This window comes from Pseudopipra pipra, chromosome 10 (genome assembly GCF_036250125.1).
Source record: "Pseudopipra pipra isolate bDixPip1 chromosome 10, bDixPip1.hap1, whole genome shotgun sequence".
NCBI lineage: Eukaryota > Metazoa > Chordata > Aves > Passeriformes > Pipridae > Pseudopipra > Pseudopipra pipra.
The window spans coordinates 951498-968165 of record NC_087558.1 but is presented as its reverse complement, the minus strand read 5'-3'; the positions used below and the strand labels follow the sequence as shown (position 1 = coordinate 968165).

Genomic DNA, 16668 nt, shown 5'->3' with positions numbered 1-16668 from the left:
CCCGTGCCCCAGGGCTGGTGCAGCAGAGCATCCTGTGAAGCATCCTGGCTCCCTGGAAACAGGAGTTTGCTCTGGCTGTCACCAGAGGGAACTGCAGCACCAGTGGAGGAGCTGCTCTCCCTCACTCACCTTTGCTGAAGGGCTCGCTGGTTGCAGCCATATCTTGCTCCTAAAGCTGCCTCTGTTGTTACAAATTAGATAATTTTTTAATCTGTGCATGAAAGTGTCCATTTTTAATGCTTTTGAGAACTTTATTTCTGGTCAGATAAAACTCGGTAATATCTTAATGACTTTTCAAGGCTTGCAAAGCTTTTTTGAATTAAGTGATTTGTCATTTTAAAAATGCTTTTTTCCCCCAGAGAAAATGAACCCCAGAGAGTTCATTTTAAAAAGGAATATATAAGCTCTAGAAAAGGAAAGGAACAAAGATGCCTCTCATGTTCTCCCTCAGGTAGATGGACTGCCAAAGGAGAGCTCATCCCCACGGAGGTACAGATCAGGGAAGCTGATGCCAGAGCTGCCTGGGAAGGCAGGGAGAGGATGGCTTGAGTGGCTGCCCGAGCCAGTGCCCTGAGGAGGACAGTGCCAGGCCTGGCACCGAGGCCACAGGGATGCAGGTGGCCCTTGGAGTGGTGAGTGTGGAGAGTGCAGAGCTCTCTGCCCCTGGCAGATGTGTGTGCACAGGGCTGAGTCCTCTGGGACACTGGGGCATCTCTGCTGACCCCAGTGGGGCTCTGATTTATCACAAGTTGTTTTCTTCTGTGCTTGAAGTTTGTCCCAGCCTTACTTCTGCTGGTTTTGAAGAGCAGGGAGTGCTGACAGGGGCAGAGAAGAGCAGGGTATCTTGGGTGTTTCTGTGGGGAAGGTGCAGTTTGCAGTGGAGACTTGAGGGCACAGGTTCCAGGGCTGGCTGACACCCAGCTGAGCTGTAGTTTTCTCATACTTGGTGGTGCTGGGCTGATGGTTGGACGTGATGATTTTAAAGGTCTTTTCCAACCTTAACCATTCCATGAATTTATGAAAATGTAGACTAAAAGATTTTTAAGAAATGCTTCCTTTTGTTCATAAGAGGACATTGAAATCATCTTGCTCCATTTTATCTGGTGTTTGTGGTCAACTGGAATGGGCAGATCAAGAAATAAACGAGTTCAATCTTAGATAAACATGGTATTTTAGAAAGTCTTTCACAACTTATGGTAATGAACTTCTTTTTTCCTTAGCCAGTTAGTGTTTTGCCATTGTGTTCCTTGCTGGCATGAGCTGATGTTCTTTCAGAGGACACAGGAAGATCAAATAAAGATGTTTTCTGCCCATGACTGGCTTTGTCCAGCACATGAGCTGAAATCACACAGGCCAGGGGTTGTTTGGGAATGCAGCATCTTCACTCTGAGTTGTTTTCAACCTGGAAATGTAGGGCTGGACCAAGAACTGGGACACACATCCCAGCTGAGCAGTTCAGTCCCTTGTTTTTCAGGAACTAGAACAAAGAAACAACCAAAATTGTGATCCAACATCCAGCTGTTCCCATCTCTGTGCCCAGGTCCATCCTGGTAAAATCCTTGTTGGAGTGTCCCATGTTGCTCCTGCTTCCTGCTCTGCTGCCTCCCCCCCTCAGCCACCCTCTGAAGGAAGCTTTGCCTTTCACAGCAGAAGTGCAGCAGGGTAAGACTTGAGTTTTAACTTGGTCCAGAAGTTGGGATCCAAGTGACATACTAAATGCCTTTAAATTCTGAAGAAGATGCCAATTTTCCTTCAGCTGTGACAGTAAAGGCACACCAACTGGTTGCAGTAATGTATAAATCATAACACACATCCTCCAGAAAGCTGCCAGTTCTCAAATCATAAATGCTTGGGGATTTGTGGGGTGTGGTGAGCTGGGTGTCCTTCCACAATAATAATCACTGGAGAGGAAGAAATGGGTGAAGTTTTTATTTGAAATATCTGAACCTTGTCCTGTGGCTGACCCTGGCAGCTCTGGGGGTTCAGTGTCAGCCCAGCTCAGGGGAAGGTGAGTGGTGCTGGGTCAGATGTGGCTCCAGAGCTGCTCTGACTCCAAAAATGTGCAGTTCCAAATGCTTGGCTCCCCGTGCTGCCCTGGGCTGGGCTGTGCCAGGGCTCAGCAGGCTGCTCCTGCTGCAGTCACCTTGCAGTCACCTCCAGCTCCGTGCTGGAGATCCCGCTGGGCTCTGCCCGTCAGCTCTGTGTCGGGCAGATGCCTCCCCACAGCCATCCTGTGCCAGCCAGGCTGGATCTGCCATCGCTCAGCTGCCGTGGAATGGAGCTGTGCAAAGGCAGCCCCACGCTGTCATCGTTATTTTTAGAGAGCAGTGGGGAACCAGTCCAGCAGTGCTGTGGCACATGTCGAGGGGGACACGACAGAGCAGTTCCTCCATCATATTTGCAGCTGGTTTTTAGCAGGTATCTCAGCACTCAGTGAGTGGTACTTCCCTCTGCCAAGAGAAATGACGTGCAGACCCCAAGCCCTGGGAAACAGTCTGTGGAATTAAATATTTAGTAGCTTAATACATGGATTTTTTCAGGTCTTCAGTTGCATAGTTATCAAATAAATCAGCATTTATTTTCATGATGTGAATGTGAGTAGAAGTAGTGCCTGGCAATTTCTAAGGGAGCTTTCAAGTGCTAAGACTGGTGTGAGTAATAAAATGCATTTCATTAGACAAGTTTTCCACACATAAACCTATTTCTTGAAAGCAAAAATCTGATATTCTCCCATGTTAGTCTGCATGTCACAGGAGTGTATGGCAAAGTCATAAAACAATTCAAGGCATATAAATGTGGCTTTTGATTTGCTAGTAAATCAGGGGTAAGGAAAAAGCTCAACTGAAAGAAAGAAATGTGATTTAAAAATTAATGCCAATATTACAAAGCTGTAAAGATTTTATTACTTGGAGCATTCCCTCTGTGAAGATGAGTTGGTCTGTCCCCCTCCTGTCCTCTACAGCAGTTTAGCCTGCAGCTATTTATATGGCTCACGTAGAACTTGTAAAACAAAGCCCTGCTTTGCCAGCCTGCTGCACTGTGTGCAGATTTCCAGGGATTACAAGTACAGTAACGAAGACAGAAATTCAGCTTTCTATTATTTAATGTCTGGGTACTGGTGAAATGAAGAAGATTGGGACGTGCTCTCAACATAGTGGCTATTTTAACACCAAAAATGGCCAACTGGCTTTGCAGAGTGGGTGGTGTGTCAGTGAGGTTCTGACAGTTCCCTCCCAAACATCAGGCTCTAAATCACCGGGATCCAGCAGAAAGAGCCCAGGAAATGCATCTATGGGGTTGTTTCCATGCAGTTGATATTTGCTCTCTGGGCTGTGCTCCCAGCATTCCATGTGGAAACCTGTCTCTGGTGCAGAAGGGGAAGTTCTGCCTCTCAGTGAGGTGCTGTGGGATCATTTACAACTCCTACATAACCATCCTGCCTGTTCAAGGGCTCTGGGTCACATTTCTGCCACTGTTGGCTGGATTGTTCCCATTTTCTTTAGGATTGGACTCTGGCTTTAATCACCTCATTGCATGTTAACTTCCCATGACAGTTGAACTTGATTGTAGAGGTCTTTTCCAGCCTTAATAGTTCCATTAGCACTCCATGGTCCCTCCATGCTCCAAGGCAGATGCTGAGGGTCCCTGGCTGATGGAGGAGCACTGAGAGCTCCCCAGGTCCTCCCTCCCTGGCAGTTTTGGGGCAGGAGCAGTTGAAGGGCTAGGAGAGGATGGCTCAGTCTCCCGAGGTTAAACAGCTCAGACAGGATGGCTCAGTCTCCCAGGGCTGAAGGGCTGGGACAGGATGGCTCAGTCTCCCAGGGCTGAAGGGCTGGGACAGGATGGCTCAGTCTCCCGAGGTTAAACAGCTCAGACAGGATGGCTCAGTCTCCCAAAGGAAGGCTCCAGGCTCCCACAGCTCCTCTGTGGGCTGAGGGAACAGCCAAAGATAGTGATCAGTGCAGTGAAGCACTTTGGCTTCTGAGGTGGGATGCCTGTAAGGCAGCAGGGATGTTGTTCCCTCCAGCCCTTCCCCAGAGCTCTGGCACAGCTCAGACACCTGCAGAGGGTTTCTGTGCTCCCCAGGGCCGGCGCCGTGCGGCTCCGCTGGGCAGAGCAGACTTTGAACCTGCCAGCCAAGGAATGCAGCTGGGCTCTTTGTTTTCCTTCTGGCAGAGCCCACGTGGTTCCGAAGAAGAGAATGGAATATTTTCTAAAACATCAGCACTGGTTTTTCCCCTTAAAGTTGCTTCTCTCCCGGGAAGCCTCGCAGCCCTGCTGCCTCAGTTCCTCCTCCTGACTTTGGCCCTCATTCTCTTAAAGCACTGAGACATTTAAAGCATTTGAAGTGATTCCCAGCCTCCAGCACTTAATGGAAATGAAGTCAAGGAGGCTGCTCCAAAGGTTCCCGAAGTGAGACCAATCTGAGCACCTCAGTGAGCTGGGGGCTAAAAAAGAGATCTAATTCCCAAACCCAACTCCCCATCTAACTCTGGACATGGAGTATCTCAGTGTCCCAGCACAAGCTCAGAGGGAAGAACATACAGAAATTATCACGTAATTTGAAACACAAATAGAAATGAGGGAATTGTTTTTCTTGTGTATTGTTGTTCAGCAGCAAAGCAGTAGATGTGTTTTGCCACAGATCAATCTGAGTTTTTTCTTAAGCCTTGTGTCCTCTCCTTGTTTTTATTTTTTTTATATTTTGAGACTGTCCCCCTGCTTTTTTTTTTTATCTGTTGGACTGAGCTCTATTGTAGGATCGATGTGTGCAGTCCATTCCTCAGTTCCAATCAGAAGATATGTTGTTTAAAATAATGTCTATATTGTTACTCTGCTCTTTGCTGCAGTTACAACTTCGATGCCCTTGATGCCCTGCTCAGGACGTGCAGGACAGCACTGGCTGTGGGTGCAGCTGGACGGGGGCAGCAGTGCCCAGAGCTGGGCAGAGCAGCAATGACTCGCTGCCCTTGCTTGTGGCAACTGAGCCTGGAAAGATCCCAATCCCTGAAGATCAGGTGGTCTTGTCAGGAATACATGGTTCCTGGTGGAAATTATTTCCATGAGATCAGATGGATATATATAATCAGCAGAACCAAACCAGATAGGATTCTGATGGGAACAGCTGTGCAGCCAAGGAAGTCATTGTATCAGAGATGGCTTTCTCAATAAATATATTGCACAGAGTCATATTTCTTTTTGCAGCAAATTGGATCTTATCCAAAAAGATTTGCTCTATAGCAAAGCCAGACCAAGACAGCAAAGCTCACAGTTTGTTCTTGTGTCTCAGACTGTTGTGAGAGGCTGAATTGTGCACGGCATAATAAAGTGCTTTATAGCCCTGAGTTTTATTTTGGGTAAGCAGTAATGAAATCACCTTCCCTATGTGGTGTTTGGGGAAAGACAAGCAGTTTTTAAAGAGAACTGTCTTGCTCAAAAATGCAGAGAAGTGGCAGAAAACAGCTGTAGAGACATCGAGGTATATCAAGGCCAGGTTGGATGGGGTCTGGAGCAACCTGGGCTAGTGGAAGGTGTCCCTGCCCGTGGCAGGGGGTGGCACTGGATGGGCTTTAAGGTCCTTCCAACCCAAACCAGTCTGTGATTGTGTGCCATTGATGAAAACTTCCTTAGGTGACATGACTTGGCTTCAGTTCTTGTTCTGGAATCATCATCTTAGAATTCCCTCCGGGCTCCAAAGCCCAGGGAGTGTTTATAGTGTGCAATAAACCATCTCTGCAGGGCTGAATTTGTCTCTGATGTAAAACAACTGCTCAGCACAGTGTGGCCAGAGCTCAGTGCTGCTCCCCCTCTGTGGATGTCAGAGTGTTCTTTGGGCTGGTTATAGAGACTCCAAGGAAGATGTGATCCCACAGCCATTGTATGAGGGGAAGCAATTCTGAATAAAGGTGATAATTGATTTCTTTAGTGTAAAGTATTTAATTTTTAATCAACAAGCAGATAAGAAAGCGATCATCTCTTTTAGATCTGCTTAACGTGTTTCTGAGCACTGTCCTGTCTTCTGGGAGCCCACAAGAAATTCCTCTCAACTATATGAACATCCAGATCAGATCTCTCAAAATCATCCTTGCACCTGTTACCTGGAATGGCCTTGGAGCAGCTGTTTCTGTCCTTTTCCAGTTCAGAAACACAGGAACAATCCCTGATTCATTTAATCTCCAGGCACAGGTCTGAGATGGGATTATGTATAAATTGGTGAATGTTAGAGAAAGTCTCCTCCCATTCCTGAAGGAAAGCCTCTGGATCAGGGCATGTGTGCTGTTCCTCTGAGCGCTCTGCACACTTGGTTCATTTCCCCTGAACACTTTTTCCTGCTTATTGCTGAAACCCAGGATCACTCTGAGGGGTCTTCACACGCAGCTCCCCTTTGCTGTGGCATGACCTGCTGTGCAGTTTGTGCTTTTGGCTCACATCTGGCACTTGTCTCCATGTTTTTTCTCCTTTGAATTAGAGACAGTTTGCAATAATTTATCCTGTTTAGGACAAAATAATTCTCAGATTTTTTTAGGAATATTCCTTCCTGGAATTTTGTTGTCCACTTTTCCCAGGAGTGCTGAAAACCTGTGGTTGCACCCTGTACCCGTTCAGGGGGAGGGAGCTAAATGTGCCTCTGTGCTTTGTGCAGAATGAGATTCCTGGTGCTGCTTAGGAAAGAACTAATAACTGCAGAAGTATCTGAGTAGGGCTTGGCTTGGGTTTTGATAGGAGAGGGATGAGAGGAGATGTGGGGGATTAAGAACTGGGTCCCTGTCACGCTCTAAATATGTGGATGGTCATAAATATTATCTGAACTTACCATGTGGTGTTTCATGGCTATAGAGAGACCACAAAGCACTTTTCACCCTTGTTTCTCTCCCCCTTCAAAAACTGAGCTCCCTTTATTCACTTTGCTCGGAGACAGATGTGCAGCTGGAGGACCAGGCAGAGGTAACCCTGAATGCCCTGAATTCCTGCCTTTTTAGACAATTGAATGCATGTAGCCAAACCCTGGCACGAGTGAGCCAGGCAGCTGCAGCACATTCCAAATATCGCTCTATTTAAAGCATCCCAAGGCTCCCAGAACAACTGCAGAGACAAACCTTAAACCTGCCATTAAACCAGCAGAGGGGGAATGGCAGAACCAGGTAAGGTGCACTGTGAAATGTGAATGTAACAATATATTAAAATGAATAAACCTGAGCAATGTAGTGTGAAAATACTCAGCTATTTGTATTCTCGTTGAAACACTATGTATTTTACTTTGCAGTAACAGTTACCAGTTTAAAATGTGACAATACTCAGCTACTTGTATTCTTGTTGAAACACTATGTATTTTATGTTAAGTTACCAGTTTAAAAGCTAATTCTATTAACAGCAGTGAGTTAAAAGTAGCTTGTCTTCCTCCTGTATTTCTAAATCCCACCAGTTTTTTCTTTAGTGTTTTGTAGCTGTAATTTCAGGTTAGTGAACACAATAGAACAGAACTGTGTAAAATGAGATCTGTTTGACAGCATTTTTGATGTCTGTGTGTAGCTGAGCTCTGAGTGCAGTTCTGGGTGAACGTAGAATAATTTAGATTTTAACCCCACAAAGCTTGAGTGACAGAGCAAAATGAAATTTTAATAATGAGCTTTCCATTGTAAGCACACCTCACTGTCTCCAAGGAGAAAAGGCAGCTTATAAAAATGCATTTTGTATCCATTGTCATTTTTTATTTACTTCACTTAAACTCCCAGCTGTAAGTGTATCTGTGGTGTTTGCTGTGCACAGGTCCTCAGGTAACACTTGTCCTTGTAAAAGGAACTTTTTAATCCATCTTCATAGCTATGTTAAAAGTTTCTAAAGACTTATCTGTCTTTATTTCAGTTTTCATTGGTATCCACAGAAATTACACCGACACTGGTTTAACCTGGGTCTCACATGACAGACTCCCATAGTCAGCAGACACAGCAGCATGAGCAGAGCTCTGACAGAACTGCCCTGTGCACCCAGCAGGATCCAGCCTTGGGGCTGTAATTAGACCTTTAGAAAAACGGCAAGTAAAGAGAAATGATTCCCAGAGGAGCAGCTTTACCTTGCACAGTGTCAAAGCCATAACAGTCTTTAAATTAAACAGGTAAAGGAGTTTAAATCAAACTCCCCTGTGGCAAAAGTACTCCCAGTTTCAGAGCAGGATTTTATCTTTGCTGTTGTGGTTGTTTATCTGTTTAATATTTTCATGGCAGCACATGCAGGTTTTCTCTCTGTGCTCTCTCCCTCTGGCAGACACACCATGCAGTGTTGTGGAGAGAGGTCTGTTGTGCACAGCTTTAAAAGAGCAATGTGGCAATCCTTAATTATTAAGCATCCCTCTAAGTCTGCCTGCTTGATCTAAACTGTGCAAGGTGCTGTGAATAGTTTTACATAATTTATTAATCCCTTCAAAAACCTGGAAATGTATTAACTGCAGAGAGATCTGCTCTAAGAGGTTGTAATATGTTGGTAAGTTATAGGATTCTGCTTTCTGGCAAGAGACTGCTATTTGCAGGAAACTGATAGAAGAGCCTTTAAAATTCTGATGTTGTACAGAAATATATTTATATAAAGGCAGTCCTGCTTTCCATGTGCTCCGTGAAGAACCATCACCTGCACTGGGCTCCTTGTTCTAGGACTAGTGGGCAACTCACCCCTTGTTTGTGGCTGGCCCAGCTGTAAGAGTTTCCACATTGGACACTCCTGTGGTATTTTCCTGCTGGAAAGGAGGAAACAGCCTTGGAGTGGTTAATCACCTCAACCTGAGCTCCCTGTGTGGCTGTGGGGACAGGACACGAGAGGGATGCAGTGGGCAGGGAGGCGAGCTGGGAATCTCTGCTGTGCAGCCACTGCCACCATCCTTTGGGTGTGGGAATTGTGTCCCCTCAGTGCAGCCACTGCCACCATCCTTTGGGGTGTGGGAATTGTGTCCCCTCAGTGCAGCCACTGCCACCATCCTTTGGGTGTGGGAATTGTGTCCCCTCAGTGCAGCCACTGCCACCATCCTTTGGGTGTGGGAATTCAGTGTCCCCTCAGTGCAGCCACTGCCACCATCCTTTGGGGTGTGGGAATTCAGTGTCCCCTCAGTGCAGCCACTGCCACCATCCTTTGGGGTGTGGGAATTCAGTGTCCCCTCAGTGCAGCCACTGCCACCATCCTTTGGGTGTGGGAATTCAGTGTCCCCTCATTGCAGCCACTGCCACCATCCTTTGGGTGTGGGACTTCAGTGTCCCCTTCCTGCAGGTGCAGGCACACGGCTGGTCAGGCAGGCTGGGACACTCCTGGTTTGATGTGTTGGGATCATTCCCTGCCTTGTAACGTGGCCTCTCAGTCACAGCCCCTCTCCTCCCTTGCAGCCCCAGCCCCGCTGTCCCGCCTGGTGGTCCCTGTGCTCCTGGCACTTGGCTGGCTCCTGGGATGTGCCCTCATGGTTTACATTGTCTTCTCCTGATGGCAGTAAGTGACTGGCACCACACGCCACCTCTGCTTCCCTTGCTTGGCACTGCCACCTTTCAAATGGAATTTGCTTTGTCTTACAGGACAGAAGAATTTACAGGGATGTTGATTAGAAGAACCTGGAAGTTCAACTGAGATTTCTAATGGCTAAAATAAGTATAAAATGAGTTATTTTTAATATCAACACTGTAAACATGGTGTACGCTTTTTATCCACAGTGTTTCACATGCTAATTTGAGCTTTAGGAAGAGTCACCAAACCAATATTCCAGTTTCCACATGGTTTGTAATGGGGTGAGTGGTTTTGGAGTCCTGTATAGGTGGACACCTGCCTGCCTGCTGAATAGCAAACTTTTAAAATAGCTAAGGAGCTTCAAACTTGTTAGAAACAGGCAAGGGTTAATTTCTCATGGGGCCTGGGGAAGTATTTTTAGCCTTATTATGGGGAAGATCTATTGGAATCTATTGTTATGAAACAGAAATATGTACGTCCTTCGAACAGAAAACCTCAGGCTTTTTTAGGGTTGGGAGGGCTGTTGTACAGCTCAGGGTGCCTGGAATCATGGCTCAGGCTCACTCTGGCCCCCTGACTGTCTTGTACTTGGAGGGGTTGTCTTTTTTAATTATAATTGGAGATAATTATATTCCCCTTATGGATAATGTGCCTTGAGAACTTCCAGCGACTTTGCCATTTAAATCAGAAATAATCGTCAGATGATCTGAGCTGCTGCATTTTCAGACAGCCTTGAGCTTTTGAGCATGAAGGGTTTTATACTGAAGAGTTGCAGTTCTCAGAAGACAAAATCATTAATAATTCAATCCCCAGTTAAAGCAGAGAACTGACTGTGGGAGGCATGTCTGGGAGATCCCAGCAAGATGAATGTTTAAGGGAATGTGAAAAAAACCTTCATGACCCCTGGTGGGGTTAAACACAGAGAGAAGCTATTTTTTTGGCTCCTGCTTACACAATTTGTATAAGTTTGAGAATGTGAGGAAGGCACATCAGTCAGACATCCTGTCTCCATCTGTGGGCACTGTCTGTTGTCCTTTAGGAATGGAAACACAAACATATTTGTCTGTAGCGCAGCCGTGAACATTCCTTGGCCGCTCCAGCAGCCTCAGCAACAGCACTCAAGTGTGACATTCCCTTTGGGAATTGTCTCAACACCGAGTTGCTTCACCTGCAAATGACCTGAGGGCACAGGGGGATGCTGTTTCATCAGGTGTCCTGGAAGAGAGGGGACAAACCCTGCAGTCTCTTGGAGAGCTGGAGATTCCCAATCCCTGCAGCAAGTGAGGACCTCCAGCATCACTGTCAGTCACTGCCAGGTGAGAACATCCCCTCCAGCTCACCTGTACAGGTGGGCTGTGTGAGCAGACACCTCATTATCTCCTTTTCAGGACCAATTCCTGGGTTTCTAAGACTGAGCCCACCCTGACTGATCCCAGCTCTGACTGACACAGGGCCAGCAGAGACTCCATAGAAACCATGTCCGTGTTTTCACATCTCAGCTCATTTACCAGGCCTGGAGGGAAACGTTCTGAGAGATCCTGTTGGCCCAAGTGGCTCTTTGGGTGTCTCACAACACTGGAAATCGAATGTTTCCAATTAAAATGTTACAGAGCTAAAATATAAACACTACAATCTGGTTTAGCTTTACCTGATTTTTGAGAGCAGAAAGATCTGATTTGGCAGAGCAAAACAAAATAACTTTCTAGGCTGGCTTCAGTATTGTCAGACTGACTCGCTGTGTACAAAGGGAAAGTTCCTGCCAGTTTTGTAGAGTAATAAAAAGAGGATTATTCCAAGAAATTATGCATCCCCCACACTGTTGGAAGCCCACGGAGTGCTCTGCAAAGTGACCTTTTGTAACCACCCTGGGACAGCCCACTGGGGTGGCTGGGCAATGGAGCTGTACCATGTGAAGCTCCCCACATGTGCAGGGCTGTCAGAGCTGCAGCAAAAGGTTTGGGGTCTTTAATTCTTGAAAAACAGAACGAGTGTTTGGGTGCTGGGTTTTTTCTCTCGGACGCTGATGAGTGATGAGAAGAAAACCACGTGTATTCAGATTTCCTGCAGAGCTCTGGTGCTACACTACTGAAGAGAGGCCATAGCTTCGGTTCTGTCACCGTGTCAGGCTGTAGGACATTCCAGTATTGTTACAGTGTGATGGCTTTGGGGCATAACAACTGTCCCTAATGAGCTCTATCCCATCCCTGAGATCCAGTTCTCCAAGATCAAAGGACCCTGCTCACCTTTAGGGTGGGCACCTTTTCCAAGCCTATTTCTATTTTTTCCTGCTGGTGGGATGATGTTTTCTGTGATCTAAGATGATCTGTACTGTTTCATTTATTATTCCTTGTTTTATCTACAAAAGCCAAGCAGAAATGTTGGAGTTGCTGTTGCTGCAGAGCTGGGTGCCAGGTTTGCCCCACGGCCTCTGTGGCTTTCCCTGTTCCCCCTGACAGCTCTTTGAGTAAATCAATTAGGGACGAGTCTCTGTCCATCTGTCCCGGGATCTGTGTGTGGCATCCTGGAAACTGCTCTGGACTCGTGTTTCTATTCCTTTAATGCCTGTGATCCAGTTTGGGGGTGTTTACACAGGGCACAAGCGTGTGCACACAGTGGAGTGTTGGGATAACACCTGCCTAAACCAGAGTTTCTCTCAGACATTTCCAGTCCAGAGCTTCTCTCGGACATTCCCAGCCCACACTGCTCCAAGGACAGTGGCTCCGGGGTGCGTTGCTCCTGCCCCGGGCTGGCCCTAGCATAGGGAGCAGCTTAACCTGCTCTGGAGGTTCACTCTGCTTGGCAGAGCCTCCCACAGCTGGGCTTACCTGTACCAGTAACCCCGTCACTGAGCACACACCCTCCCCGGGGGGCTAACGGAGGGTCCTTCCCTCTCCTCCTCTCTGGGGTGGGAGTGCAAAGTGATGAGCAGAGTCCCTTCCCCTCCCCTTTCCCCGGGCAGTCCCGGTCAGGATCTCCCTGTGGAGTCCCCAGCCCAGGCAGGTGTCACCCCTGAGGGTCCCTCAGTGCTGGGGCACAGCCACCCGCTCACCCCGTGGGGCTGGAGGAGCCCCAGGGCACGGGGGACCCGCTGCCCCTCAAGGGAGCAGGGCCACAGAATGTTCTGGAAGGGGCGGGGCCACAGAATGTTCTGGAAGGGGCGGGGCCACAGAATGTTCTGGAAGGGGTGGGGGAATGTTCTGGAAGGGGCGGGGCCAGCATGTTCTGGAAGGAGTGGGGCGCTGAGGGGCGGGCAGGGAATGTTCTGGAAGGGCGGGGCCGAGGTGGGATGCCCGTCCCCGGGCCCCGCAGCCCCTCCCCGCGGCAGGAGCCCCCAGGGTGCCCCAGAGCCCCCCGAGCCCCCCGGGCCCTGTTCCAGCTCGGGCTGCCCGGGGTGAGCCCTCGGCCGCCTGGACCTCGGTTCCCTCAGAGCCCCTGCTCGCCTGGACCTGCCGCGGAGCCGCCTCAGGTAGGAGCCCTCCGTGTTTGTTACTGGCGGGTGTGTCTGGAATTCTTTAATCCTGCCCTGTAATGGGACATCAACCCTCAGGGCAGGGAACTGAACCGTGCCGGGTCCCACAGTAAGTGAAGGCATTCCTTCAGGTGTGCAGGGACCAGCCTGGCTCTGCCATCCCTGCCCGGATCCCCTGGGACGGATCCCAGCCTGGCTCTGCCATCCCTGCCCGGATCCGCTGGGACGGATCCCAGCCTGGCTCTGCCATCCCTGCCCGGATCCCCTGGGACGGATCCCAGCCTGGCTCTGCCATCCCTGCCCGGATCCCCTGGGATGGATCCCAGCCTGGCTCTGCCATCCCTCCCCGGATCCCCTGGGACGGATCCCAGCCTGGCTCGGGCACTCCGTGTGTCTCCAGCCCCATTCCTGGCTCCCTCAGAGCAGCTCCGTGGCTCTGTTCCCTCACCAGGGCCAGCGGCACAGGATTCGCTGGGTTTGCCTTTTACAATACCCGTGTTGTACAAAGCTGTGGGGAATGTTGGTTCCTGGGTGAAAGCAGAAGAGCTTCTCCCTTTCCCTGAGAGGCTCGTTCTGTGCAGAGCCAGCCCTGGGAGTTGTGTGGAGAGCTCGGGATGTGTTTGTTGTGGGGTTTGTTTACTAACAAAGCATGTAAGGAACGAGCCCTGGGGGCCTGCTCAGGTCAGAGGATGCAGAGCACAGAGTGTCCCGAGCTGGAAGGACCCACAGGGAGCACCCAGTGCAGGTCCTGGCCCTGCTCGGGACACCCCGACAGCCCCACACTGATGGCAGGATGGATGGCCTGGAGCTGGAGGAGGGCAGGTTACACTGGACACTGGGAATTGAATCTCCCTCTGCCTGGGGGGCTCAGGGGTGAGTGTAGACACTTATTTGCAGAGAATTTTATTTTATTGCTATTTCCTGTAAAGAACACACACTGCATTTGGCTCATAATTTCAGTTTATTATCAAAATGTTTTGATCAGATGACGAACTCAGAAAGCTAAAAGGACATAGGTTTTTAAATAGACCTATTGTAGCAGTCATCTGAGGTATCTGGTACTTGGTTTGGTAATGTCTTTGCTTTGATACACAAAGCAGTAGTTTCCTTTGCAATCTGCATGAGGATGTTTAATACATATCACTGCAGATTTAAAGCCTTTTACCCTCTTACTTAAAGCTCCTCCTTGCGATCAGCTGTGCACATTTCCTGGTGTGAGGCCTGACATCGACCAGAACACATACAGGTTATGTGCAGGATCAGACCCTAAGCACTGAGAAATCAGCCTGAAAACTCCAATATCAGTGCACTCCATTGGAGAACTCAGTCCTGGAGGCTTTATCTTATTGCCCAATACCATGCTTTACTCAAATTTCCCAGTTCTATGCAGCCACTGATAAAATATATTACAATACTTCAAGTCAAAAGTGTAGCTCAGATTTAAATATAAAAACTATGATTTATACATTACTAGAAACTTTTAAAAAGAGCAACTTTAGAGAAAGCAAGAAAAAGCTTAGAAAACTGCGAAAGGGTCTTTGATCACAATCTTACAGATTATAGGTTCAAAAATTAAATTACCTACAATTTCAGTTGGGCTGGAAAGCAGTAAATAAACTGTTGTAAATAGTGACATCAGGTAATACACGCTGGAGTAATTAGTGAGAAGTTATTTAAGTACAGCAGGTCTTTGGACTCCTCTTGTATAAATGGTTTCAAGTAAAGATGAAACATTTGGTAGAGCAGATTTCCCATAAGAGCAGAGGGTACAAAGTCTGACACTGGGCTATGAACTGTCGTTTTCCTATCGTGTTATGATGGCTAAAGCCGTGTGTTACTGAGCATCTCCTTCCTCCCCTGGCCAGAACTGGGCCCTCACCGACCGCTGGGAGATCACAGGTTGTACTTTGACATCTTAGAACGAATCCAGAAAGCCACTGGCTGTGGGGAACGGGGTTAAACTACAGTGCATGTTGCTGTACATGGTCAGTGAGTTGGATCCTACAGGGTTCTGTGGGGGAGAGGCAGCCAGTCAGCTACAGCAGCTCAGGGCTGCCTTAGTCCTCCTGGGATGCTTTGGTGGGTGATGATTTGGGGTTTGCATGTTTACCAACAATTACAGTGACTACTCTAGCATATTCCCCTTGGTTTTCTTCCCTCCTCCCCTTCTCAAAATTGGCTGAAAGTGTCTCTTTTCCTGGAAAGCTCCTCGGGGTGGGAGGTTTGCAGTCTGTCACCAAACACGGCACTTCTTAGCAGGATCCATGTTGTCTTGCGTGGTGCAGGAAAAGGCTTCAGAAAACTCTGGAGAGTTCTGCAGTGATCCGAGGACCCTTTGAAACAAAACAACAGCTTGTCAATGCTCCTTGCCTTTGTCTGAAACAGACAACACCACTGTATTTTGTAATTTGGTTTGTTTGCATCAGTTTGTGTCAACTCACACCAATGGGGAACGCCCTTATTGCTGAGCTCTGAAGCTTCATTTCCCCTCAAGCAGTGGCTGTGTTTTCTCTTGCCACTTTGTATGACCCTTATTGCAACCCCCAAAATACAGGCCCTGTCCCTTCCTCATTACTGGCCCTCACAGCCCATTTATTTCACCTGGAAGAGGTTTCCTGCTTGTCCATAGTTTTCACTGAAGGTTTTTTCGGCTACATTTTGCTGACAAGTTCCTTGGTGAAGGGAAAACAAGACCCTGAGGTCGAGGGCTGTGGTGTAACTTGCCAGTGAATGTTCATTTACATTTTGACACCAGGCAAGTTTTAGCTGAGATCCTACTCCTTCTCTGGGCATTGTCCACAGAGGTTCCAGTGAATGAGTTTCCTGGCAAAAAGACTTGTACAAACAACAGCCTTCAAGTGAATATGAGGCCATTCCAGCTAAGGCTGATTTGATATGTGTAATTGTGAACATGTGTGAATAGATCTGCTAAGAGCTGCTCAGTCCTTCAGGAATGGGGATATGGCAGCACACACCTATGGAGGACAACAATTTCAGCTTCAGTGTCATATATGGGTATTGGTGGACAATGACTGTGGAGCAGGAGTTCTTTAAAGAACTGTTTGTTTAATTTGTGGTTGTTCTGTGGATAATCTTAACCATTAGACTAGGCAGAAGCAGGACATGCCCATAGAAGCTGAGGTGAAGTTCAGCAGTTGACACTTGCATCGGTTTGTCTCTACAGGGCCAAAAGTGACCCTTGCCCACTGGTCCTGGGAGCCAGCAGTGAACAGGGGGTGGCACAGAAACAGGATTATTGAACAAGTCATGCATTTTGGTGAAGCTGTGCTTCACTGCCTGGAAGGACTGGAACTGCCAAAACAGAGCAAAAAGTATTTGGGGTGTACTAAAATTCTACTTACACAAAACAGCAGTGGGATAAGAATCCTGTTTCATTTACTGATATCCCCAGAACTACAGGGATTTGGTACCTGAGCAGATACAGGTCAAGGGCTCTTATTGTGCTTGCTGTGTTTTAATTTTGCATGTTAACACTCAGGTACATTGTCCTTCACCTGCTTTTGATGATTACCTGATCAAAGGCATCTTTCTGTTAACTCCTGATTTTCCTACTGGAACAAACATTCTCCCTGTCCAGTTGTGAACCCATTAACTAAAATTGTACTGTGCAATTAGCAAGTTTTATGAGGAGCAGCCTGTCCTGCATGGAAGGAGAAACAGCCTGCAGTCAGTGTAGCCTGTGTTAAATGGCCCATCCCACC

At 47.9% G+C, this 16668-nt stretch overlaps 3 protein-coding genes and 1 long non-coding RNA gene across 8 annotated transcripts in view; 3 read left to right on the top strand and 1 right to left on the bottom strand.

The window, feature by feature from the left end:
- Nucleotides 1-9443, top strand: part of PLCH1 (phospholipase C eta 1) — a 90956-nt gene extending 81513 nt beyond the window's left edge. Inside the window, exons 26-27 of the transcript XR_010432963.1 lie at nucleotides 452-632; nucleotides 9366-9443. The gene's annotated coding sequence lies outside the window, so the exon portion shown is untranslated. The remainder of the gene's footprint in view (nucleotides 1-451; nucleotides 633-9365) is intronic.
- STRIT1 (small transmembrane regulator of ion transport 1) lies at nucleotides 3832-9649 on the top strand. 3 transcript variants are annotated; one of them, XM_064665695.1, is made up of 4 exons: nucleotides 3832-6945; nucleotides 7062-7142; nucleotides 9366-9469; nucleotides 9566-9649. In XM_064665695.1, exons 2-3 carry the CDS (start codon nucleotides 7130-7132, stop codon nucleotides 9458-9460), a joined length of 108 nt encoding a protein of 35 aa, XP_064521765.1. In that variant the 5' UTR covers nucleotides 3832-6945; nucleotides 7062-7129; the 3' UTR covers nucleotides 9461-9469; nucleotides 9566-9649. The 3 variants fall into 3 exon arrangements, with proteins under 3 accessions (XP_064521765.1, XP_064521764.1, XP_064521763.1); XM_064665693.1 differs by having other exon boundaries at nucleotides 4892-6945; nucleotides 9366-9465; nucleotides 9549-9649; XM_064665694.1 differs by having other exon boundaries at nucleotides 4891-7142; nucleotides 9366-9465; nucleotides 9549-9649.
- A 3187-nt stretch (nucleotides 9650-12836) lies between these two features.
- Nucleotides 12837-16668, top strand: part of LOC135419373 (uncharacterized) — a 62779-nt gene continuing 58947 nt past the window's right edge. The window contains exon 1 of the long non-coding RNA XR_010432961.1: nucleotides 12837-12943. This is a non-coding gene — a long non-coding RNA (uncharacterized LOC135419373). The remainder of the gene's footprint in view (nucleotides 12944-16668) is intronic.
- MME (membrane metalloendopeptidase) overlaps nucleotides 13889-16668 on the bottom strand; it is a 30451-nt gene continuing 27671 nt past the window's right edge. For all 3 annotated transcript variants that reach the window (XM_064665679.1, XM_064665678.1, XM_064665680.1), the window contains exon 23: nucleotides 13889-15279. In XM_064665679.1, the coding sequence (XP_064521749.1) occupies nucleotides 15180-15279 (100 nt within the window). In that variant the 3' untranslated portion in view covers nucleotides 13889-15179. The remainder of the gene's footprint in view (nucleotides 15280-16668) is intronic.